Source organism: Vulpes vulpes, chromosome 10 (genome assembly GCF_048418805.1).
Source record: "Vulpes vulpes isolate BD-2025 chromosome 10, VulVul3, whole genome shotgun sequence".
Classification (NCBI taxonomy): Eukaryota; Metazoa; Chordata; class Mammalia; order Carnivora; family Canidae; genus Vulpes; species Vulpes vulpes.
This window is the reverse complement of record NC_132789.1, coordinates 76,845,507-76,872,414: the sequence shown is the minus strand read 5'-3', so window position 1 is coordinate 76,872,414 and position 26,908 is coordinate 76,845,507. Positions and strand designations below refer to the sequence as shown.

At 33.7% G+C, this 26,908-nt stretch overlaps 1 protein-coding gene across 2 annotated transcripts in view; it reads left to right on the top strand.

Annotated features, from left to right (window-relative positions):
* BLTP3B (bridge-like lipid transfer protein family member 3B) overlaps positions 1–26,908 on the top strand; it is a 96,216-nt gene that overhangs the window by 43,290 nt on the left and 26,018 nt on the right. For both annotated transcript variants that reach the window (XM_026013112.2, XM_026013113.2), the window contains 11 exons: positions 894–1,083; positions 1,836–1,976; positions 2,913–3,083; positions 5,031–5,211; positions 7,101–7,184; positions 12,284–12,466; positions 12,958–13,076; positions 16,708–16,849; positions 20,932–21,125; positions 23,141–24,639; positions 24,818–24,993. In XM_026013112.2, coding sequence (XP_025868897.2) covers positions 894–1,083; positions 1,836–1,976; positions 2,913–3,083; positions 5,031–5,211; positions 7,101–7,184; positions 12,284–12,466; positions 12,958–13,076; positions 16,708–16,849; positions 20,932–21,125; positions 23,141–24,639; positions 24,818–24,993 — 3,080 coding nt within the window. The remainder of the gene's footprint in view (positions 1–893; positions 1,084–1,835; positions 1,977–2,912; positions 3,084–5,030; positions 5,212–7,100; positions 7,185–12,283; positions 12,467–12,957; positions 13,077–16,707; positions 16,850–20,931; positions 21,126–23,140; positions 24,640–24,817; positions 24,994–26,908) is intronic.

The following is a 26,908-nucleotide window of genomic DNA, read 5'->3' as shown; positions in this document are numbered from 1 at the left end:
ACCACAAGGAACAAATATTAGCAAGGATGTAGGGAAAAAGGAACCTCGTATATCATTGGTGGGAATGCACACTGGTGCAGCCACTGTGGAAAACATTATGAAGGTTCCTCAAAAATTTAGAAATAGAAGTACCCCCACAATCCAGTAATTGCACTACTGGGTATTTACCCAAAGAATACAACAACACTAGTTAGAAAGGATACATGCACCCTATGCTTATTGCAGCATTATTTATAATAGTCAAGATATGGGAGCAGCCCAAGTGTCCATTGATTGATGAATGCATAAAGAAAAAGTGGTGTATATCTACAATACAATATTATTCATCCATAAAAAAACAATGAAATCATGGCATTTGCAACAACATGGATCTAGAGCATATAATGCTAAGCAAGAGAAGTTGACCAGAGAAAGACAAATACCATATGATTTTGGAATTTAAGAAACAAACAAGCAAAGGGAAAAAAGAGAAATGAAGAAACAGATTCCTAAGTATAGAGAACAAACTAATAGTTCCCAAAGGGGAGAGGTGGGCCAAATAGATGATGGAGATTAAAGAGTATACTTATGATGAGAACTGAGTAGTTTATAGAATTATGAGATCACTATTGTACACCTGAAATTCATGTATTTCTGTATATTAACTACTCTGGAAATAAAATTAAAAACTTATCAAATAAAAAGTAGCCTTAAATTTTAGAAATCTTTTATCATTTTGAGAACATTTTTGTAATTTACATATAATCAGACTATTGTTATAACCAAAATTTTTTTACATAAAAATGAATAATGGTCAGTTTGTGTACTTGTTTTTGAGAATATTAACAAATAACCTTCTTAATAATTTATTTTGGCTCTAGTGCATTATGTTTTGTTTTGATTTATTTTTCCAGTGAATATGGCTTTGCTGAAAAAGTAGTTGAGGGAATTACTGTTTCTGTAAATTCCATTGTTATCCGCATTGGAGCAAAAGCTTTCAATGCATCCTTTGAACTTTCCCAGCTAAGGATCTATAGTGTAAATGCAAACTGGGAACATGGAGATTTAAGATTTACTCGTATTCAGGATCCACAGAGAGGAGAGGTAAACGTTTCTTTTCATTCTTTGTTTAAAAAATGTTTTAGTCACTAAATATAAGAGGACATTTTAAAATAATTCTTATAGTTACATATATTCACATACCACATTTACTCTTGTGTTTTAACTATACTTTTCTCTCTGTTTCTCTTATTTAGTTAAAAATGTGCATATTTTGGTGTTTTTACTGTAATAAACCTTTTAATTTATAGAGTTAATGAACCCCATTTTAAATTCTCGGCTACTCAGAATTGAATTTTAAATATACAAAAAAAATGTTATTTAAGTTTTTCTTGCTCATATGATTCAAATGTTATTTGTACTTTATATCAAAATTAAAATAAAGTACTAACAACTTTACAAATAGTGAATGTAATTATGAAGAAATGTTACTGAATTTTTTGTAACTATACGGTTTTAAAAAATAAAATCATAGTGAATATATCTAGAGTGTCATAAGAAAATTGGTAATGACGATGCCTGGGTGGCTTGTGGTTGAGCATCTACCTTCAGCTCAGGGTATGATCCCGGGGTCCTAGGATCGAGTTCCATGTTGGGCTCCCCACAGGGAGCCTGCTTCTCCCTCTGCCTATGTCTCTGCCTCTCTCTCTGTGTCTCTCATGAATAAATAAATAAAATCTTTAAAAAATATTAGTAAAAAGATAAAATTTTATTTAGCTTTTTTGTTGTTTTTATGAATCTACATATTTGTTACTCTATTTTGACTGAGTAACTGAAGCTAATACCTTTCTCCTTAGGTTTTGACATTTAAAGAAATAAATTGGCAGATGATTCGAATAGAGGCCGATGCTACTCAAAGTTCACATCTTGAAATTATGTGTGCTCCTGTTCGATTAATAACCAACCAATCAAAGATCAGAGTCACACTTAAAAGAAGAGTAAGTCAACAGGGTTATTACTTTTTTGGTTCATGTGACAGATAACTAGTGGAATTGAGAGGAAATTTTAAATAATTTTCCAGATGAAACACTGAAATATTAAAATGAAGCAAAATAAAAGGAAATATAGTGCCTCAAGCAGTATTTGAAGAAATCTAGTGTTATGATAACATTTTTCAGTTTTCAAGGTTTAATAGATTTTTACTTTTTATAAATTTAATGGATTCTCCATTGTCAAATATTTTTGAATATTTCCTGTCTTATAAATTTCATTTCTTCTATTGAATTTTACTTAAGAATGGGTAAACAGCAAAGCCTCTGTTATTAGTAGACTGAACTACTACCTTTAGAAGGTTATTAAGGTATGAATGGTGATTTAAATAAATAGGGAATATAGTTACTTAAGGATATCAAATTCAGAGTTCACTATAGACTGTAATGAAGTTTAATGAAAGAATAATGGGTTTTTAAAACATGGTGCACATAAAGTCTCATCATTATGTTTTATATAACTAGACACAAATATACTAAATTAAATTGAAAAAAATTTTTTCAGAGTATAATGCTTAGTTTTGTGAAATGTGGTTAAAATAACAGTTCAGTTTTTAATCTTAATACTTCTTTCTGTACTAGAATTAGCACAATGAATATGGGTAATTTTATGATTTATTAGCTATAAATGCAAAATTAAATTATATAAGTCCTTGTATCTGTATAACATGCATCTGTTAAAGTACAGGAATTTGTCAGTCTGTTTTACCACCATATCTTCAATACAAAGACATACTCATTCTATAGTATAGGAACACAGTAAATACTTGGTGAATGAAGGAAGGATATATATTTAATATCATTCAAACATTTTAAATATTTTTAAAACAGTGCATTGTAAGTTTTATGTCTTGGCTTAATTTTATGAATCCTTTTTTCTGACAGTTAAAGGACTGCAATGTTATTGCAACAAAATTAATTCTAATATTGGATGACTTACTGTGGGTTTTAACGGATTCCCAATTGAAGGCTATGGTACAATATGCAAAGTCTCTTAGTGAAGCGATAGAAAAATCAACAGAACAAAGGAAAAGTATGGCTCCTGAACCTACACAGGTAAGTTCTTAAGAGGAAAAACACAGAATATGTAAATGGTCTAAAAATCAGAATGGTTAGTGATTTCTTTGTGTGAATTAGATCATAAGACTGAGTCCAAGAATCTTTTATGTAGATATCTCACTGGATAATTTTCTACACATAGTATCTATATGAAAATATATATTAAATGTGTTTCTGTCATATGATGCCTATTTTGTTTGAAGTTCTGTACTAGGCACTAGAGTTAATGATGACATAAAAGTATTTGATATTATAAATCTTTTTTCAAGAAGTAAAATACAACTTAAACTTACTAAAGTAAGGGCAAAAGGAAAGAACCTGGGTATAGTCAAGGGAGAAGTGTGAAAATTAATATTGCAGAAAATGTAAAACCCTGGGGAACTGCTAAAGTTCAACATGAAACTGTTAGCATTGTATTTGTTCTTAATAAAAACAAGGGGTATTATGAAATCATTGTTGGGCTCCATACGGGAACTGGAACCTACTTAAAAAAAAGTAAAAAATAAAGTAAGTAAAAATAAAAATAAGTGATTTGTCTTACGGAAATTAATTTTACAATTAGTAAAAAAAAAAAAAATTTATCTCGAGCCCCTAGAATTTAAGGCTTCACAGTTGTATTTCATCTTTCCTTTTCTTTAATTACTGTGGGTCTTGATCATTTTCTTTGAGAAATTCTCCTTTACTGAGTATACTTTAAAATTTGTTTACAGATAGTTCTTTTTTTATAGATAGTTCTTAATAGATGATATGTAAATATATATTTATACAAAATGTATACACTTTAATTTTCCATATATCACTAACTGTTCTTTTATTATTGGGCTCTTAATTAGAAACTTTTAAATATTTTTTAGTGAAAAATTTTGTCTTAATTTTGTTAATTATTACTAAAGTTTCATGTACAGTTCTGTAGCTTACATAACGTGACCTTATAGTATGCTTACACATATAGTATGCTTACACATTTTAGGTTATTAGATTCATATAGGTCTTTACACTTCATCAGTATTTCATGCTTCTTCCTTTGGGGGAAAAAATTTGAATTCAATGTCTATTATAAATCTCTTCTGCTTTCTGGCTTCTTCAGATATCCACGTTCAGAGGACATGCCACATCCCTTAGGAGAGGCACCAGATCACTTACTAAACAGTATCACAAGCAATGTAGAAAGAAATGATTTATATTTTACATGGGCATATAATAGTGTATACAGCTCATATATACAGGGCTCACATTTATTTCTCTTTTTTTGGAGAAATATTTATTTATTGGAGGGGGTGCTTATTTGGGGTGGGGAAGGGGTAGAGTGAGAGAATCTTCAAATGGACTGCCCTCTGAGTCTGCACCTGATGCAGGACTCCTGTTTCACCACCTGAGCTGGAACCAAGAAATGGAAATGTTAAAACAAACTGAAATAACAAAATGAGGAGTCAAGGTTAAACAATAAGCAAAAGAATAGAGAAAAGTGTTTTCTAAGCTTTTTTACATTTCTCACTCTTTATATTCCCTCATAGAATAAGCTAAATTATGTTATTTAAGGGGAAAACTCCTCCACTGACTGAGCCACCCAGGCCACCTCTTTCTCTTGTAATATGTAGAAGTAATACTATTTGAATAAGCTGCCTTTAATAACTATATTTTATTTATTTATGTTATATATTTATAAATTAATAAATATATTTCCCAAAAAAAGACTACAAATATAACTATTCAAATATTTATTAAAATACATTGGTTTCATTTTCAAATTGTGTATAGCCTCCAGTTTTTAGATTTAACTTTATTCTCATATAATTCAGAAAATATTTTAGAAGAATCAAGTTATTGATAGAAAATATATTAGCTTATTTTTCATGACTTCATTACTAAAGATATTTAAGTTTTCTCATTTGTGGAATTTCAAATTTTTAACTTGAAGTGATAAGGCAGTTTTGAATCTTTTAGAGCTCTACAGTAGCCCCATCTACCCAACAAGTGAAGACACCACAGACCTCAAATGCTCCTGATCTAAATGATGCAATTGTGAAACTATTCAATGACTTTGATGTTAAAGAAACCTCTCATCACTTAGTGATTTCTCATCTAGATCTACACATATGTGATGATATTCATGCTAGAGAAAAAGGTAATAAGAGCTGCTTATTTCACACTATATTTTGGTTTTTCTAGGATTTCCTACAAAATTAGATTATTTATAATATGTAAGATATAGTATGTCTGGTATAACTGGCCATAATTTTATCATTCATAGTACATAGATGAAAGTTGTAATTTTAAGCAATATATGTTGATATGAAATTTTATTTTGCTTTAATACTTAGAATTTCAGCACAATTAATTGGTAGCTATTGATACTACCAATAAAATTAGGTTTAAAAAAAATCAAGGACTAAATAGATGACATCCTTGGAGGATGATGAAATATTAGACTTGCCTTTGAATTAGCCTTTTTATCATTTTGAAATTGTCTGTAAATTAAATTTTAGTACATACTCAATTCATAATTATTTGCACACATGTCCCATGGTCGTCTGTCTGCATATTTCTGACCCCATGTGCATGTAAACACAGATGTATGGCTATCTAACCATTTCTTGTGGCTCTTTACCAGTAATCCTCCCAAAATTTGGTTAGGAAGCTAAATTCCAGGTAGTAAGGTTTTTTTCTTTACTTTTAGCTTCTCTTACTTTTCCTTATATAGTAGATACAGGTAATGAAGTAAATGGGAAGCTCTTGGTCACATTGAAAATCTGTGGTTCCATAATGTAGGTACTGGGCATTTCTGTTTCTCCACTGGAGAGTGTTCCTGGCCTGTGAGTGTTGGGAGGGTTGGTCTAGTGGTACTTCTAGGACAGTAAGTAGTTCTCCGACTTTGCTGAGCTTGAGGATCTCTCTCTCTCTTTCTCTCTCTCTCTCTCTTTTTAAAGATTTATTTATTTATTCATGAAAGACACAGAAAGAGAGAGAAGCAGAGACATAGGCAGAGGAAGAAGCAGGCTCCTCACAGAGAGCCTGATGTGGGACTCAATCCCAGATCCCAGCATCAGGACCTGAGCTGAAGGCAGGCACCCAACTGCTGAGCCACCCAGGTGTCCCTGAGGATCTCTTTAAAACAGGAATATCTGTATTGGACTGATCTACTTCAGACCTGATTCAGAGTCTGAATCTGTGAAAATTGTTGCATCGTATTTTTAAAGCTGAAAGAGAAAATAGTGAAACCTACCTGGATATTTAGCAGAAGTTACCCTGCCTTCATCAGATAAAGCAGCCAGATATCAGTGACTAGATAAAAGAGTGGAATGGAAAGGTGAGGAAGATTTGGAGTTTTGAGAAGGATTTGTTGTCTTCTTTTGTCCACCTTTGTGCTTTCTGGTTTAAAGTTAGGATCTTCTGCTTTAGTTACTTGAAAGGAAAAATGGAAAAGTTAAAAAAAATCAAAAATTTAAAAATGAGGGGTCAAAGTTAAGTAATAAGCAAAAGAATAGAGAAAAGTGTCTTCTAAGCTTTTTTATATTTCTCACTCTTCATATTCCCTCATAGAATAATCTGAATTATGTTATTTAAGGGGAAAACTCCACCAAAATTTTTCCCTCATCCTACAGATCTGTTCTAAAATCCAGAAAGGTCTGAAATGAATTATATTCATTTGTATCTAGTTGTATCTTAATTTGTATTTTCCTCACTTATAGTTGATTTATCCATGCTGCTTAAAATTTGATTTTTATGTTGGAGTCACACAGAATTGTGATCTGCTTCTAATCTTAATATAGCTGTGTGACTTCAGACAACTTACCTAACCCAATAGGCTAAAATTCCTCTTTAATAAGAGACAGGATGATATAGTATAGTGGTTAATATTTCCTGGGTTCAGAACAGCTCTGTATTTCTTAGCTGGTATGACCTCGGTCTATTAACTTCTTTGTGTCTCAGTTTACTGCAGGTATGATAAATGAAGTATTTCTGATACTTCCTTAATGTTTGTTTCTCTCAATTCTATTTTTTTCCTTTTTCTAGAGTCGAATAGACGTATTACTGGAGGGGCTATGCAACTGTCTTTTACACAGCTAACTATAGATTATTATCCTTATCACAAAGCAGGTATGTATACCAGTTTCTTTAATAGATGTAAATCTTGCTTTAAAGTTATATAGAAAAAAAATTAAAAAATGAAGTTATATAGACAGTTTATCACATTTCCTTTTGTATTTATTTTGTTTTAATTCATTTCTTTTTAAATTTATTTTATCATTTTGTTTTAATTTAATGTATGTTTATTTTTATCTTTTATTATTTTAATTCCAGTTAGGTAACATACAGTGTTACATTAGTTTCAGGTGTACAGTATAGTTATTCAACAATTCCATACATCGCTCGGTACTTATCACAAGAACTACATTCCTCAATTCCCATCACCTGTTTCACCCAACCACCATCCACCCCTCTCCTATCAGTTTGTTCTCTATAATTAAAGATTGTGTTTCATAATTTGTCTCTCCTTCCCCCCCTTTGCTCCTTTGTTTCTTGAATACCACATGAGTAAAGTCATATGGTATTTGTCTTTCTCTGATTGACTTATTTCGCTTAGTATTATGCTCCCTACTCCATTCATAATCCTTGCAAATGGCAAGATTTCATTCATCTTTATGGCTGATAATATTTCATTGTAGGTATATATACCATATCTTTATCCATGGACACTTTGGCTGCTCCCATATCTTGGCTGTTGTAAATAATGCTGTAATAAACTTAGGGGTGCATATATCCTTTTGAATTAGTGTTTTTGTATTTCTTTGGCTAAATACCCAGTAGTGGAATTAGTGGATCATATAGTAATTCTAGTTTTAATTTTTTGAGGCTCCTCCATACTGTTTTTCACAGTGGCTGCACTAGTTTGCATTCCCATCAACAGCGTACAAGTGTTTTTTTTTTCTTCACATCCCACCACCACCTATTTTTTCTTGTGTTGTTGATTTTAACCATTCTGACAGGTATGTGATGCTATCTTATTGTAGTTTTGATTTACATTTCCCAGATGAGGAGTGAAGTTCAGCATCTTTTCATGTGTCTGTTGGCTATCTGGCTATCTTTAGAGAAATGTCTGCTCATGTCTCCTGCCCATTTTTAATTGGATTATTTGGTTTTGGGGTGTTGAGTTGAATCAGTTCTTTGTATATTTTGGATACTAACCCTTTATTGGATATGCCATTTTCAAATATCTTCTCCTATTCTATAGGTTGCCTTTTAGTTTTGTTGATTGTTTTCTTTGCTGTACAAAATTTTTTATTCTGATGTAGTTCCAGTAGTTTATTTTTGCTTTTGTTTCCTTGCCTCAGGAGACATATCTAGAAAAAAGTAGCTGTGGCTGGTGTCAAAGAGGTTACTGCCTATTCTCTTCTAGAATTTTTATGGTTTCAGGTCTTACATTTAGGCCATTAATCCATTTTGAATTATTTTTGTGTTTGGTGTAAGAAAGCGGTCCAGTTTGTTTTCTTGGATGTTTCTGTCCCAGTTTTCCCAGCACCATTTGTTTGAAGAGACTGTCCTTTTCCCATTGGATGTTCATTCCTCCTTTTTTTTTTTTTTTTGAGATTTAATGTATTTATTCATGAGAGACACAGAGAAGCAGAGACATAGGCAGAGGGAGAAGCAGGCTCAATGCAGGGAGCCTGATGTGGGACTTGATCCTAAGACTCCAGGATCATGCCCTGAGCAGAAGGCAGACACTCAACCGCTGAGCCACCCAGGTGTCATTCCTCCTTTTTCAAAGATTCATTGACCATATAGTTGTGGGTTTATTTCTGGGGGTTCTCTATTCTGTTCTATTGATCTGTATATCTGTTTTTGTGCCAGTACCGTACTGTTTTGATCACTACAGCTTTGTAATAGGACTTGAGATCCAGCGTTGTGATGACTCCAGCTTTGCTTTTCTTTTTCAAAATTGCTTTGGCTATTTGAGGTCTTTTGTGGTTCTAAACAGATTTTAGGATTGTTTCTTCTAGTTCTGGAAAAAAAAATACTGTTGGTATTTTGATAGGGATTGCATGAAATGTGTAGATTGCTTTGGGTGGTATGGACATTTTAACCGTATTCTCCCAGTCTATGAGCATGAAATGTCTTTCCATTTCTTTATGTCTTCTTCAGTTTCTTTCATCAATTAGTTTTCAGAGTACAGATCCTTTGTCTCTTTGGTTTAGGTTTATTCCTAAGTATCTCGTGGTTTTTGGTGCAGTTGTAAATGGGATTGATTCTTTGATCTCTCTTTCTGCTGCTTTGTTATTGGTGTATAGAAATGCAGCAGATTTCTATACATTTATTTTTTTATCATGTGACTTTACTGAATTAGTTTATAAGTTGTAGCAGGTTTTTTGCTGGAGTCTTTCAGGTTTTCTACATGTAATATCATGTCATCTGCAGATACTGGAAATTTCACATCTTCCTTGCTGATTTGGATGCTCTGTATTTCTTTTTGTTATCTGCTTGCTGTGCCTAGGACTTCGAGTACTATGTTGAATAAAAGTGATGAGAGTGAACATCCTTGTTTTGTTCCTGACCTTAGGGGAAAAGTTCTCAGTTTTTCCTCATTAAAGAAGATGTTCACTGAGAGGTTTTCATATATGGCTTTTATTATGTTGAGGTATGTTCCCTCCATACCCACTGTGATGAGAGCTTTTATAATGAATGGATGTTGTACTTTGTCAGATGCTTTTTTTTTTTTGCATCTATTGAAATGATCATATAGTTCTTACCCTTTCTCTTATTGATGTGATGTATCACATTGATTTGCAAATATTGAACCACGCTTCCAACACAGGAATGAATCCCCCACTTGTTTGGGTGAATGATTTTTCTAATGTGTTGTGGAATTCAGTTTGCTAATATTTTGTTGAGGATTTTTTTTAAAGACTTTTTTTTAATAAGTCCTTTTTTTAAAATTTTATTTATTTATGATAGTCACACAGAGAGAAAGAGAGAGAGGCAGAGACACAGGCAGAGGGAGAAGCAGGCTCCATGCACCGAGAGCCCAACGTGGGATTCGATCCCGGGTCTCCAGGATCGCGCCCTGGGCCAAAGGCAGGCGCTAAACCGCTGCGCCACCTAGGGATCCCTTTGTTGAGGATTTTTGCATCTATGTTCATCAGGGATATTCTGTGGTGCTTGTTTTCAGTGGTATCTTTATCTGGTTTTTGTATGAAAGTACTGCTGGTCTCAGTGAATTTGGAAGTTTTCTTTCCTTTTCTGTTTTTTGGAATAGTTTGGAGACCAGTACATACTAACTCTTCTTAAAATGTTTGGTAGAATTTGCCTGTGAAACCATCTGGTCCTGGGCTTTTGTTTGTTGGGAGTTGATTACTGGTTCAATTTCTTTGCTGCTTATTGGTCTGTTCAAATTTTCCATTCCTGTTTTAGTTTTGTGGTTTAAATGTTTCTAGGAATTCATCCATTTTTTCTAGGTTGTCTAATTTGTTGGCATATAGTGTTTCATGATATTCTCTTATAATTGTATTTCTGTGGTCTTGATTATTATTTCTTCTCTCTCATTTGCAATTTTGAGTACTGTTTCATTTTTTCTTGAGGAGTCTGGCTAGAGGTTTATCAATGTTATTGATTTTTTTTTTTTTTCAGAGAGCCAGGTCCTTGTTTTATTGCTCTGTTCCATTGTTTTTTAGTTTCTATATCATTTAATTCTGCTCTAGTCTTTATTATGTCCTTCCAGTGGTTTTGTTTTTCTTAAAACTTAAAATCAGAATATGAAAGACATATTTTGTACTATTTTATTTGGTTAATGTGATAAAAGCAAGTTTTTAATATGTTTTAAATTTTAAAAATTAGTATATTATTAGTATATTAAAAAAAATCAAGAAAGTATAAAATAAAAGGATGACAATGATTTAGCTACATTGTAGGATTCCTGGAACTTTTTTTTTTTTTAACTTTTCTATATTTTTAGGTTGCATTAATAGATTTTTTACATTTGATTGTAGCCAAAAGCCTGAGAAGTGGTACATTAATATGCTTTTAAATAGTTGAATATGGACATCTGGGTGGCTTAGCGGTTTGGCACCTGCCTTCGGCCCAAGACATGATCCTGGAGTCCTGGGATCGAGTCCCACATCGGGCTCCCTGCATGGAGCCTGCTTCTCTCTCTCAGCCTCTCTCTCTCTGCCTCTCTCTCTGTATCTCTTATTAATAAATTTAAAAAAATAAAATCTTTAAAAAAAATGGTTGAATATTGATAGGCTTTTTCTCCCAAATAATAAAAACAAAAAGTATATATGTTTATGGCCATATTAAGTTATTTGACCTTATGCCAGTCTCTGCATTTTGATGATGTGTGGCTTTTTTTTTAATTCACAAAGATAAGAAAAAACAGGTATAATGAATTTTTAAAGACTTTAAGAAAGTGGTAAAATTTTTCTGTTCACAACTTTCCATCTCCTACTCTTTTAATTCTGTATCTGTACTTGACAGAATGTAAAGGTTATACTATTTGATTTTTGTTGGAAGGCTTTGTTGTATATTCTATTCTCCTAATTTGGCAGTTACTTACATATACATAAAATATTTTTAACTACAGAAATATTTCATATTTTGGGAGGTAAAACTTTTAGTCATAAAGATTTTATTTTCTTAACTCTTATACGTTCATATTACTTTTCTCAGGTTTTGCTACAGAGAAACGTAATAATCTTGATTTTTAATTTTTCCTCTAAAAAATCTATAGAGGTATAGATATATCTATATTTTTATGACTGATGTGTATCTTGAGAAATTTTAATGGTTTCCTTAGTGTTTTAATAACCTTCATCTTATTTTATTACTTTATAACAAATCTTTGATGAAAGGACTTTCACCTGTTGTAGTATTTTGTGGGGTTCTTTGTAATGGAGGTATACAGGTAGTTGAGCAGTCAGTGAAGGTTGACCAGCAGTACTATTTGTAATTGAAACATTGAGTGATGTTGTACCAGTGGTGGGTCTTGAATGAAACCTCTTAAATAATTTTCCTTTGACACTCTTCTTGTATTCTAAATGTTTTGCTAATATTTTCTAGGAAGATTAAAATCTCTTATAAGTGAAGTCTGCTTTCTTGAGAAAGATTCCCTTGGAAAACGGATAAATCTCGTCAGAAGAGGTGCTATAATAAAATAAATGAAAATTGTACATTTTTCAGTGAAATACCTATCATTTATTTTACAGGAGATAGTTGTAATCATTGGATGTATTTTAGTGATGCAACCAAAACAAAAAATGGATGGGCCAATGAATTGTTACATGAATTTGATTGCAACGTTGAAATGCTTAAGCAGGCTGTAAAGGATCATAATGTAGGTTCACCTCCTAAATCCCCAACACATGCCTCTCCCCAGCACACACAAACAGGTATTTTACCTATAACAACATTATGGCATTCCCCTGGTATTAATTGTGTGTGTGTGTATTTGTGTGTGTGTGTATGTGATCATAATATATTTTCTGTGGATAAGTATTATGTTTAATTAATGTGTAAAAGTTCTGCATCTTATTCAGAACATAGGCTTTTGGACCTAAGCACTTCTTATGACCAATAAGAATTATACCCAGGTAGAATATTTGAGACTGTTAAATGGCTTTTTTAAACAAGACTTTCAGGTAGAAGTTATTGTACAAGAATATCTTAAATGTGATGTAAGTATGACTCATGTTTAAGGAATAATCACACAAAAAAGAGGAATCGTTGCAATAACTTACATTCCTACATCAGTTGATAATAAAGTTTCTTCACATTTATTATCTTATTTGACGAACTAGAGTTCATATATATTTCTAGCAAGTGACTGTTAAAAAAATAATTTTGCAATAAGTTGAAAGTTTTTTTATTTTATTTCCCACAGAGAAAGACTCAGCTCTGAAAGGGACTTCCAGAACACCTTCAGTATTATTTCAGCAATCCAAAGCTAAGTTAATGTCTAGTTCTGTTGTGGTTAGACTTGCAGATTTTAATATATACCAGGTATGCTTTATTTTTTAATTATATCTTCTGATAAACATCTTCTACAAGCATCTCTTATGAACTAATATCATCATTTTATTTAAAAACATCTTGACCATCATTTTATTTAAAAACATCATTTTGTTTAAAAACCAACATAAGCACCTGGGTGGCTTAGTTGGTTAAGCATCTGACTCTTTTTTTTTTTTTTTTTTAATTTTTTAAATTTATTTATGATAGTCATACAGAGAGAGAGAGAGAGAGAGAGAGAGAGAGAGAGAGGAGGCAGAGACACAGGCAGAGGGAGAAGCAGGCTCCATGCACCGGGAGCCTGATGTGGGATTCGATCCCGGGTCTCCAGGATCGCGCCCTGGGCCAAAGGCAGACGCCAAACCGCTGCGCCACCCAGGGATCCCAAGCATCTGACTCTTGATCTCAAACTCTGGTCGTAATCTCAGGGTTATGAGTTCAAGCCTTCCATTGGGTTCCATGCTGGATGTGGAACCTACTTAATAAAAACAAACAACCCCACAACATCTTGACAAGTTTTGTGAAATGGCTAAATTAGACAGCAGAGAAAATGTCAGTTGATTAATTTTTGTTTATATGGTTATGCAGAATTAACCAAACTGTTAATTTAGCATACTTTAGCTAAAGAGCACATCTTCCAGACTGCCAGATCTGTACAAGACTTCTGACAGCAACTGCAAGTTCAGGAGTCTCCCCTAAACTCTCTGTGGATTCAAGAATTCATTAGAATAACTCCTAGAACTCATAAAATAAATTATACTAAGAAACACATTTATTTTTTTAATTTTCTTAATGATTTTATTTATTTATTTATGAGAGACACAGAGAGAGAGACAGAGACATAGGTGGAGGGAGAAGCAGGCTCCCCAGGGGGAGCTTGATGCCTGAGTCGATCCCAGGACTCTGGGATCACAACCTGAGCCAAAGGCAGACACTCAACCACTGAGCTACCCAGGTGCCCTTCGAAATGGATTTGTACTAAGAATTACATTTATTACAGGGAAAGGATACAAACTAGATTCGGCCATAGAAAGAGAACCAATTTGAATTGGGATGGGAGGGTTCTAAATGTTCTCAGGACACATTAGCTTCCTGGAAGGGATGTGTAATAATACACATGAAGTAGTACCTTCATAGGTGAACTCGGTTTCTACGTAGATTGATACCAGGTGACCCGAAGCCTCTACCCTCTAAAGACTACTAAGACTGTCAAGTCTGGCCAGCTCCACTCTTACTGATCATCATAAGCATAAACTATCAGTTGAATTTAGAATTACCTCCAGGTAATTCTAGCAGGGACAAAGGCCAGACTTCTCTTAGAAGGCCAAATTCCTTATTATACAATGCTTAGTGGAAGAAACTAAAATACTTTTTGTCTTATTGAACTAGCAAATATTGGCTATTTTGTGAACTGAACTTCATGGCTAAGATCTCTGTCCCATTTATATTGTTCAGGCTGTAATCATACAATCTAGTGTAATATTGCAATCCTTGAGACCAACACAATAGAATGAATATGTAATATTCTTAAAAAATAAACAGTTTTAGTTATGTGTTCTCATTTATGAATTATTGTGGTTTATTTTGATACATAAATTTATTTTTATTTTCCTCAGTGGTTTTTATCTGGGCCTGATTTACCACTTGGAAACATTTGACATTGTCTGAAAATAGTTTTGGTTGTCACACCTGGAGGGGATTACTACTGGCAAATAGTGGGTTGACACCAGTGAAGCTGCTAAACATTTTTTTTTTTTTAATTTTTATTTATGTATTATAGTCACAGAGAGAGAGAGAGAGGCAGAGATACAGGCAGAGGGAGAAGCAGGCTCCATGCACCAGGAGCCCGCTGTGGGATTCGATCCCCGGTCTCCAGGATCGCGCCCTGGGCCAAAGGCAGGCGCCAAACCGCTGCGCCACCCAGGGATCCCGCTGCTAAACATTTTAACAATGTACTGGACATCTTTATCAGTGCCCAAAACAAAAAATTATCTGGTCCAAAATCTCAACTGTGCCAGTTTTGAGAAAACTCTATTATATGTTTTTTTTTCTTATTATACAGTTGGTTCTTGTTTTACATTCCATATATACTGCATCTTATTTTAAGCTAACTTTAAATTATAAAATGTAAATATGGAAATAGGGGAGGGGAATCACCCTAATTCAAAGTAATTGAGGATAAAATACTGTAAAGACATTCCACATGCACAAATACACCAAAGTAGAACAAATAAAAATAACTAGAAGAAAATAGAATGTTTATCTCAATTTGAATAACTTTTTACCTGTTGAAGGAAACAGGAAGTAAGCTATGGTCTATTAAAATAAGTTGATACTTTGAGTTCCAAAGGATTTGTTTCCATATATACAGAGAAGAGCTTCTTAATCTGATAATAATGCTAGAGAATGACTTAAATTTATAGACTGTACAAGTATTCCGTAGGTTTACTAGTAGTTTAACCAAGGTGAAACATAAACTATTGAAAAACTGTTCTACTTCACATAAGAAATATATATGTTTGTTGAATAAATAGAATGAATAAAAAATTAATTAACCTTGAGATACATCCCTGGGTATATACTAAACAAGCACAAATAAATGAAATTCATAAAACTAATGAACTTTGGGGAAATTACTATATACATTTTTGAAGTAAATTTGTTGTTTGAGGGGAGGGTAAAAAAATGTAATAATCTTCAAACTCATAGTCCTTTTAGAAAAAAATAAGAGGGGCAGTCCGGGTGGCTCAGCAGTTTAGCGCTGCCTTCAGTCCAGGGTGTAGTCCTGGAGACCCGGGATCGAGTCCCATGTCAGGCTCCCTGCATGGAGCCTGCTTCTCCCTCTGCCTGTGTCTCTGCCGCTCTCTCTCTCATTAATAAATAAATAAATAAATAAATCTTTAAAAAAAAAGAAAAAAGAGATTACACTATTTGACAGAAGTATTTGTAGTTGTATTACTTATAAGTAATTTTTTATTGCAGCAAAATATGTATGACATAAAATTTACCATTTTAACCATTTTTTAAATTGAAGTATAATTGACGTATAACATTATATTAGTTTCAAGTGTACAACATAATGTTTTGATAGCATTTTAACTATTTTTAAGTGTTGCATTCATTGGCATTCATTATTCATATCGTTGTACAGTCATCACCACATCACCATTATCCATCTCTGTAATTTATTATCCCAGATTGAAACTTTGTATATAGCTATGTTATTTTTCATAATAATAAATTAAGATAAAGAATTACTATAAAGTACACACCAGAGAAGCAGTCTGTTCTTAAGGACCTGGATGTGTGTTCTGACTCTGCTCTTTATACTTCTGTTACAGAAATATTCTTATATTTGGAGGCTCAAAGTAATAAGTTTGCAAGGACTATTGTAAGGATTTTGTAACTGATAAGACTTTAAAGAGGTTATCGTTTTCTGAATAGTTTATTAGTATTATTAAAAATAATTGAATGTGAAGTTAAATATATAATAAAGTTTTCATCGGAAATTACTAATTATTTGAAGTAGTTTTAGGAGTTTGAAGTGATGTTCATGCGGCGTAAATTGTTTGGAAAGGGCTTTTATTCAGTGTTACTTCAATGTGCTTAATTATATTTTCAGGTCTCTACAGCAGAACAATGTCGTTCTTCCCCCAAGAGTATGATTTCTTGCAATAAAAAATCCCTGTATCTTCCGCAAGAAATGTCAGCTGTCTATATAGAATTCACAGAATATTACTATCCTGATGGAAAGGATTTTCCAAGTAAGAGAGTTTCCTGTTTTGTTATTACTTGTCCATTACTTTGAAAGTTTTTTTTTTATTCCTAAGTTTTTGAGTTTTATAAACATGAAAAAAGAAACAAAAATCCATTGTTCTTTACTTACTGTCTTTGTACTTGGTATATAACTATAGTATAGCATTTTTAAACATATTCTGTTTATTCATATTTTTTTTCTCTCAGTAGCTTGTAGCATCCTTTAAAAAAATTTTTTGTTTTTTAAATTTTTTTACTCATGAAAGACACAGGGAGAGGCAGAGACACAGGTAGAGGGAGAAGCAGGCTCCATGGAGGGAGCCCAATGTGGGACTCGATCCCAGGACCCTGGGATCACGCCCTGAGCCAAAGGCAGATGCTCGACCGCTAAGCCACCCAGGTGTCCCTTAAAATTCTTTTTAAAGATTTTATTAACTTATTAGAGAGAAAACATGACCAGTGGGGAGGGGCAGAGGGGGACGGAGAAGAGACTCCCTCTTGAGCAGGGAGCCCCACATGGGGCTTGAACCCAGGACCCAGAGATCATGACCTGAGCCAAAGGCAGATGCTTAACCTACTCAGCTACCCAGACAGCCCAGCTTATAGCATCCTTAATGTGGTAGGCATGCTTCATATTATCCCTGAGATTTGACTCATTTCTTAGTAGCTGTTTGTTAAATGAAAGAATTTATGGAAGTTAGGTTATTTGTAGAATAAGGTCGTTTTTTTTTCCTTTAGTAAAAACCAATTTCATTTCAGTTATATAGAACTCTATATTTCCTTGAGAAATTAATAATGGAGTTATTCTTTTAGCTGTAGAGAAATTTTTTGGCTGGTTTTTTTTTTTAGGCACAGATGTATACTTTGGACAGCCTTTGGCTGTTGTGTTTATTTAGAAACATTGAATTACGTAAATTTTTATTTGTATGCTATTTTGGGGTCCTAAAAAGTTAAAATAATTATACATTTGTGTTCTTTGTTAAATTTCTATGTAATTGCCTCAGTTCATCCAAGAGTTCTTCAAACTAAAATTTGCCTTTATTTATGTGGTACCTTTTTCTTTAGCTGTTTAACCATTTAATTGTTGTGCCAAAATTTTGGGACTGAATTCTCACTGCCTTCATGCTTGTCAGCAGTTTTTTGTTTATTTCTCATTTGTTTCTCTTTTCTACCTTCCTGACTAAAACAGTGAGGAAGTTAAGACATTTGCTCAGCACCTTAGTAAGATAGCACAGCTGAAACTCAAGCATGGGTCATCTAAATCAAAATTCATTGTGTCTTCCCCTCAGTCCCCAACTATGTTATTACACTGGGCATTCGCAACCATTTGTTATAATTGGAGAATCCCATTGTTTCTAGCCCTCCTTTCCCCTCACAAATAATTGTTTTCCTTTTAGTAATACATCAATGAACTGGTAATTCTTCAGAGTTAAGACTAGTTTACAGGATTTCTGACTTCTAATCTAGGTTTATATATATATTTCAATCAGTTTGGTTAATATGTGCCAAAGGAATCTCATTCTATATAGTAGATATATTTTTTTCTAATAAAACTATAAAATTCTTTATCAACAATTTAAACCCTAACCTTCTAGATACTTAGGAGTGGAATTACAAGGTTATGTTTAACTGTGTAATTTAACTGTTCATTATCAAAAATTTCAAATACACACAGAAATAAAGAGGAGAGTACATTGAATCTCCACATACAAAGATCCATGTTTAGTCCTTATATTTCATCTCTTTGTTAAGCAATCCAACTTTAAAAATATATCACTTTTTAAATAATTGTAAATGGGGATCCCTGGGTGGCTCGGCGGTTTTGTGCCTGCCTTCGGCCCAGGGCATGATCCTGGAGTCCTGGGATTGAATCCATGTCAGGCTCCCTGCATGGAGCCTACTTCTCCCTCTGCCTGTGTCTTTGCTTGTGTCTCTGCCTCTCTCTCTGTGTCTCTTATGAATAAATAAATAAAATTTTTTTAAAAAATAAATAATTGTAAGTAATATATCTTATGATTTTTTTAAAAAAGAAAATGCCAAAAATAAAAAATTGCCCACAGCCTACAATTTAGAGATGACTTCTGCTGAACATAAATGTATGAATTTGCTAGGGCTGCCATAACAAAGTACCACAGGCTGGGTGATTTAAAAAAAGAAATTTATTTCCTTCTAATTCTAGAGACTCTAGATCAAGTGTCAGCAGGCTTGTTTCTTCAGAGAGCTCTTCTTGGCTTGTAGATGGCTATTTTTCACATGTGTGTTTCCTAACGATGCCAATCATATTGGACTGTGGCACACCCATATGAACTCATTTTTACTGATTGCCTTTCTAAAAGCTCTGTCTCTAAATACAGTTAGATTCTGAGGTGTCCCCTGAGTTACAACTTTAGCATATCAATTTTGAGGAGACACAGTTTAGACCATAACCATAAATATAATGTTGCTAGTCTTGTTTTTAATATATGTGTTTCTATTACATATTTTATTTACATCTTATCCTTTCCCCTTGATATGAGCATACTCCAGGTTTCTACAGGTTTCTTTTATTTATTTATTTTTAAAAGATTTTACTTATTTGAGAGTGAGAGAGAGAGAGAGAGTGAGCACGAGTGGGGGAGAGGCAGACGAAGCAGGCTCTTTGAGCCCACTGAGCAGGGAGCCAGTGGGGGGCTCCACCCCAGATGCTGGGATTATGACCTGAGCTAAAAGCAGACGCTTAACCAACTGAGCCACCCAGGTGCCCCGCTACAGGTTTATTTTAAATAAATATCTTTAATAACTATATAATAATCTATTTCATGAGTGTCCTCTGTTAGAAACTATGTAGATTTTTCTACTTAGTGCACCAGGTTTCTTTGTCTGTCCCAGGTTGCAGAGCTCAGTTTTTCTTTCCTTCTTTACTGTAGCTCTCTAGTCCTCTCTCTAGCTTTCATCATCACTCAGTCTGTAGTCTATGAGAGGCATCCCCCTTCCTTCCCTCTAGAGTGTGATCTTCTCAGTATCCCGCTGCCTTTCTATTTTCAAATACAAGCACCTCCACATCCTAATTAGATGTCTCTATTGGACTTGAATTATAATTTTTCTACCTTTGTGTCTGTCTTGAGTAAAAGCTTACAGACTTTTTATTACTTTGTGCTTAATACCATACACAAAACGTAGTTGGCATTCAGTGAGTCTTCACTGAAAGAAAATGAATGAATGAACAAAAGAAAGAAAGAATGAATGAATGAATGCAAAAAAAGTGCTGTTCAGGACATTGTAATAATGCTGTCTCTTTCCTGATATCCTATACTTTGGGTTTATTTTCCTAAATTATTATTCTCAAAAAGTTCTAGATGTGCATGCTATTTGTTATACTAGAAGTAAATAGGTCTGAATGTTTAGAAATAAAAAAGATTTTTAAGATGGTCTGAAAAAAATGGCTTTTATAGTAGAAGCAAAAGGGTTTCAGGAAGTGATATACTGTAAATATGAATATTAGTTTAATATAAATTAGCAATAAACTATTATCTAATCTCTGAGCATTCTAATATTTGAAGGGAGCTATGAAAAAGAGTATATTCCTTTTATTACTTCCTAGATACTTGATTTTTTATTTTGCACCAAGCACTATTCTAGGATTTGGTTTAAGTGGAAAATAAAAGTACCTGGCCCCTTCCTCTCAAAGAGATCTGCCTTGTTTACTACTTGGTTCTCTTGTTTTAGAGGATTTGGATTAACATATACATAGTAAAAGTCCTTATGAAATATCTGATTAAGGACCACACCTTGATGTAATACATCATCAAGAAGGTAAGGTTTTTGAAGTTTGCTTCTTGGTGACTATACCATTAGGAAAAGAGATCTAAATAGTACTTTCTGCTTATACAGATAGTTTTAAATTAATATATTTTCAGTTAGTGAAGCATAGAAAAATCTCGTTTTGTCTATTTAAATGTGTTTGTTATCATCCACATGTGTCACTTTAATTTTATAATTTTCAAAACCTTATCTTAATTTAAAAAGAATAAAAACTGTTAAAAATGTTTTCTCTCATGGAAGATTTAGACTATCTGTTCATTAAATATTAAAAAAGTTTTTTTCTCCACAGTTCCATCTGCCAACCTTTATAGCCAACTGAATGCACTACAGTTTACTGTGGATGAAAGAAGTATTCTATGGTTAAATCAATTTCTGTTGGATTTAAAACAGAGTCTTAATCAGTTTATGGCTGTATACAAGTTGAATGACAATTCAAAATCTGATGAGCATGTTGATATTCGAGTTGATGGCTTAATGCTAAAGGTACCATGTAAACAAGTGACTGCAATAACAAAACCATCTATCTTTCTTTCTTTCTTTCTTTCTTTCTTTCTTTCTTTCTTTCTTCCTTCCTTCCTTCCTTCCTTCCTTCCTTCCTTCCTTCCTTCCTCCTTTCCTTTTCTTTCCTTTCCTTTCCTTTCCTTTCTTTTCTTTTCTTTTCTTTTCTTTTCTTTTCTTTTCTTTTCTTTTCTTTTCTTTTGTTTTCTTTTCTTTTCTTTTCTTTTCTTTCTTAAGATTTATTTACTTACTTTAGAGAGAGAAGTGAGGGGAGGTGCAGAGCGAGAGACAGAGAGTCTCAAGCTGACTCTGCACTGGGTGCGGTGCCCAAATGGGAGTTAATCTCATGACCCTGAAGTCACAACCTGAGCTGAAACTGAGTTGGGTGTTTAACTGACTGTGCTACCCAGACACCCCACAAAACCATTTTTAGAGAAGTTAGCAGCAATAGCAATAGAATTTCCAGGATTTAAGATGGAGGCTCATATATAAATCAGCTTAATTGTATCTTAATTTTGATTTTGAAATTTCAGTTTTAATTTTGGTTTTCTTTTTTTTTTTTGGTTTTCATTTCAAAAAGTTTTAAGAGACTACTATCTTCCCCTTCTTTCTTTACTTTCTTTTTATTTTATTTTATTTTGTCACTGCTCATCCGTTTGGAGGTAAGCAGAAATAAAATTTAAATCAGTCATTTTTTTCCCCTACTTTTTACCAGACTGGATAAAATTTTTCTTTCAAAAGTAGTAATTAATATAATGAAACTAGTAAATTAGATTTGGATTTTATTTGTTCACAGTTATTCTATTATTGATATCCAAAGATAATAGAAAGTTGCTTTGTATTACAGCCAAGTAGAGGATAATCTGAATTCCATGAATATTTAAACTTTAAAGGAGGGAAATTATTTATTTATTTATTTATTTATTTATTTATTTTTTATAAGTTTTATTTATTTATTTTTTTTAATTTATTATGGTCACAGAGAGAGAGAGAGAGAGGCAGAGACATAGGCAGAGGGAGAAGCAGACTCCATGCACCGAGAGCCTGACGTGGGATTCGATCCCGGGTCTCAAGGATCGCGCCCTGGGCCAAAGGCAGGCGCTAAACCGCTGCGCCACCCAGGGATCCCAGGAGGGAAATTTTTTAAAAAACAGATACTATAATGTAGTTAATAGAATAAGACTTGGACATGGATGAAAAGTTTCAGTTTCTAGGTGTGTTGCTGGTACTCTAAATTTCTGTAATTTTTTCTCTGTAAAATGAGGTTATGAATAAACATACATTGCAGAAATGTAAAGATCTTCTCAAAGATCTTATATTCAACAGAAAGACACATTTTATAACATTTACAATTTACTTTAAGACAATCATATAATGATCTTTACACTATCAATATGCACAGTTTTAAAACCAGTCCCTTTGAACTCTTTGATGTGAATATTTTGAGGACTGAGGTTAGTAATTTCTGAAAAATTATTTTAGGAAGTAGTTTGACCTGTACTCTTATTTTCTTAATAATTCTATCCCAGAAAAGTCATTGTAATGACATGTATCCAGTCATTCCATTTATCCATCCAGTCATCTTCCAAATCTCTTTGGTTTAAAATATCCTAACAAAAAGTTCCTTTTTCCAAACGGAGCATTTGTATACTTAGGGCATAGTAAGCTTTTTGTAATACTGATTTCATTTAGTTTCCTTTTCTGTTGTTTGTTTTGTTTTGTGATATTTTGTATGCAAATTTACATATTATGTTCACTATTCATTATTTATGGATTTTTTTTAAGTTGTGTTTTTCTTAGTGGTTAATCAGTTAAGTCCCTTTTACTTGGTTTAATGCAAGTACTTGTGGGGAGAGAGTATTTTATGTCTGGATAGGATAGGAAAGTAGTGTTTTGGGGGGAAGCACCAAAAAGAATTCCTGAGCTAAATTATGTTCGTGATTATTTTATCTTTAAGATGTATGGATTTATAAGTTAGATTAATGTTTTTTCTCTTATAGTTTGTTATTCCTTCAGAAATGAAATCTGAATGTCATCAAGATCAACCACATGCAGTTTCTGTTCAGAGTTCTGAAATGATTGCCACAAATACAAGGCATTGTCCAAACTGTCGACATTCTGATCTAGAAGCTTTGTTTCAAGACTTTAAAGATTGTGATTTTTTCAGTAAAGCATATACCAGCTTTCCCAAATCTGGTGACAATTTTAATCTTTTGCATCCAATCTTCCAGAGACATGCTCATGAACAAGATACCAAAATGCATGAAGTTTATAAAGGAAATATTACTCCCAAGTTGAATAAACACACTCTTAAAACTTCTGCTGCCACAGATGTCTGGGCTGTGTACTTTTCTCAGTTTTGGGTAGATTACGAAGGGACAAAGAGTGGAAAAGGGCGTCCCATAAATTTTGTAGACTCTTTCCCTCTTTCCATCTGGATTTGCCAACCCATAAGATACGCATTGTCACAAAAAGAGCTGCAGTCTTATAATCAAGGATCTCTAAATACATCACAAAGCGAATCTAGTGATCTGACGGGCCGACTGAAGCGGAAGAAGCTCTTGAAAGAGTATTATAGTACAGAATCTGAGCCCTTGACAAATGGTAGTCAGAAGCCTTCAGATACATTTCTAAGATTTTCCTCCTCATCAGCAGATGCAGATGTTCATGTCCTGGTTCACATTCATAAACATGTCAGTATGCAGATCAATCACTACCAGTATCTGCTCTTGCTTTTCCTCCATGAGTCACTTATTCTGCTTTTGGAGAATTTAAGGAAAGATGTAGAATCTGTGACTGGCACTCCTGCTAGTCAGACCTCAATTTGCATTGGAATTTTACTTAAAAGTGCAGAAGTGGCTCTTTTGCTACATCCAGTGGATCAAGGAAATACTTTTAAGTCTCCTGTTGCTGAAAGTGTGAGCCCAACAGTTCCTGATTATTTGCCTACAGAAAATGGAGAAATTTTGTCTTCAAAAAGGAAACAAGTTAGTAGTGGCATAAATCAAATTAGAAGTGTAACTATTAACCACATGTCAGACAACAGATCTATGAGTGTTGACCTTAGCCATGTGCCTTCAAAGGATCCTTTGCTTTTTAAATCAGCTAGTGATACCAATCTGCAAAAAGGTATTTCATTTCCAGATTGTTTATCAGATAAAAATTTAGGGAAAATAAGTGAAGATGAAAGTAGTGGAATTGTCTGCAAAAGTGGATCGGGAGAAATTGGATCAGAAACAAGTGACAAAAAGGATTCATCTTATACAGATTCAGATAGTGTCTTAAACCACAGAGAAGATTCACATTTGCTGTCGTTTGATAATGATGGTAATCAAAACATACTTTCAAATAGTTTAAGTAGTAGAGGACATGAAACCATAGAGGCAGTCTTTAAAGGTGAAGATTTGCTTCCAGAGACAGCTTCACTCTCTGAGAACCTAGAGATCAATCAAGAAGAAGCACCCACAGTTAGAACACTTACATCGCAGTCGTCTTTAAGGTAACAGCATACTATTGGAATTTGGAGGGGTTTTGGTTTTCTCTGCATATGTGTGTGATGGGGGCGTGTTTTGGTTTTGGACAGAAAACCTCATACAAAATAAGGAGACATTGTTAGAGTTAATGCATAGAAAAATAGATTTTAAAATGTGATGTTTTTCTAATAATTTTGTTAACAGTGGAAAGCCTAAGGAACGCATCCCACCCAACCTGGCTCCACTCTGTGTTTCTTATAAAAACATGAAGAGAAGCTCCTCACAAACCTCACTGGATACCATTTCACTTGACAGTATGATATTGGAAGAACAGTTGTTAGAAAGTGATGGAAGTGATACTCATATTTTTTTGGAAAAAGGTAAAGCAATAGAAGTTTAAGAATTCATGTTGAATATATAAATCTTAGAAGTGATGTTTAAGTATTGTTAGTTCTACCCAGTAATAAGGTATAGCACAGAAAAAACTTATTTACATACATACATATATAATAATACAAAGAGCATCATACCTAACTTTCTAATGGTTCTATTGCTTCTTTTTACCAGATGCTTCTTCTTTATGGCCACTTCCAGCAATTACTTGTATATAGTCATTTAGGGCATAAAGCAAACCACATGGATGCTATTAGCTTCTTGTTATGGAGACTCCTTTATGTAAAATTTTGGTTAGATGGGCTTAATTTGCATGATGGATTCTCATTTATGGTGGTCTATGACTGGAATTTTTCCAGACTGAATCTGCTGATCTCTGTAATCAGGATTCTGGTACAGAGTTAGGAATGATGGACCTACATAATACCTGCATTTATTCAGAGGCAACTAATGCCCTAGTAAGACCACTAGGAATCACTGAGAGTATTAAATGCATCCCAATCACTAAGACATCAGGGACTTTGTAAACAGGAATGAAAGCATGGGTCGTAGCTAGAGATTAGTTGCCAGACACTGAAGTAGAAGAGACCAGAAGTGAATACAAATTACTTTGTGAATGAAGGGTAATAGGCATATTATTGATGATGTTGAAAACAGCTTAGAGTAAGGAAATGCTTGTAGCTTCCAAAACTGAGGCTTAGAGAAATTAATGTACAGTTAGGAACTCAGCTAAATGGACCCAAGAGTCTAAGTGTTTACCCAATCAGTATGTTATACTAGATTCTCAGACTTGGGAAGCAATTATGTATGTATGGGAGAGGGACTGATAATGGGTCCTAGAACTCTGTTCTAGAGAGTTAGGCACAGAGAACTGCTAGGCACTCTGTTGCCTAGTTCCGCAGCTCCCCTTACGGCTTATGATCCTGCCTTAACAGATTTCTGCTTTATGATCAAAACATACTTCATAAACAGTGATCCTATAGAAAATATGCTTAATTGTTCTTTTTTTAAAATTTTTTTTTTTTATTTATGATAGTCACAGAGAGAGAGAGAGGCAGAGACATAGGCAGAAGGAGAAGCAGGCTCCAAGCACTGGGAGCCCGATGTGGGATTTGATCCTGGGTCTCCAGGATCGCGCCCTGGGCCAAAGGCAGGCGCCAAACCGCTGCGCCACCCAGGGATCCCCTTAATTGTTCTTAAAAAGCATTAGTGATTTCCTTATTATTATTTCTAAAAATTAAATAATGAAAATGACTACCATTCAATATAGAAAACTTGGAGAATATATACCAACAACTACAATTTGGAAAATAAAATAACCCAAAGTCCCATAATTAGAGATACCATCATTTATTCTATGACTTTGTATATATATTTGTATATATATATATATTTGGTATCATGCTATATATATGATTAACCTGCTTTTTATCACTTTTAATCATTTTATAATACTTCATTCCTTTGAAAATATTTTTAAAGTCTTTATTAAATTGTCATGAAAACGTACCATGACTTTTCTTTTTAAAAGATCTGATTGATTGATTGAGAGAGAGAGAGAGCATGTGCATGAGTGAGGGGAGGGGCAAAGGGAAAGGGAGAGAGAGAATCCCACGCAGGCTCCACACCTGGCATGGAGCCCAGGATGAGACTCCAGGTATGCTTGATTCCACAACCCTGAGATCATGACCCCAACTAAAATCAAGAGTTGGGTGTCTGACCACCTGAGCCACCCAGGTGCCCCTGTACCATGACCTTTTTTTTAATCATTTTCCTGATATTGGATGTTTAGATTGTTTATCATTTTCCATGGTTATAAAAATGCTATAATTAATATCATTGTTCATAAATTTGTCTGCATTTCTAATTACTGCCTTTGAATAGATTCTAGTAGTAGACTGT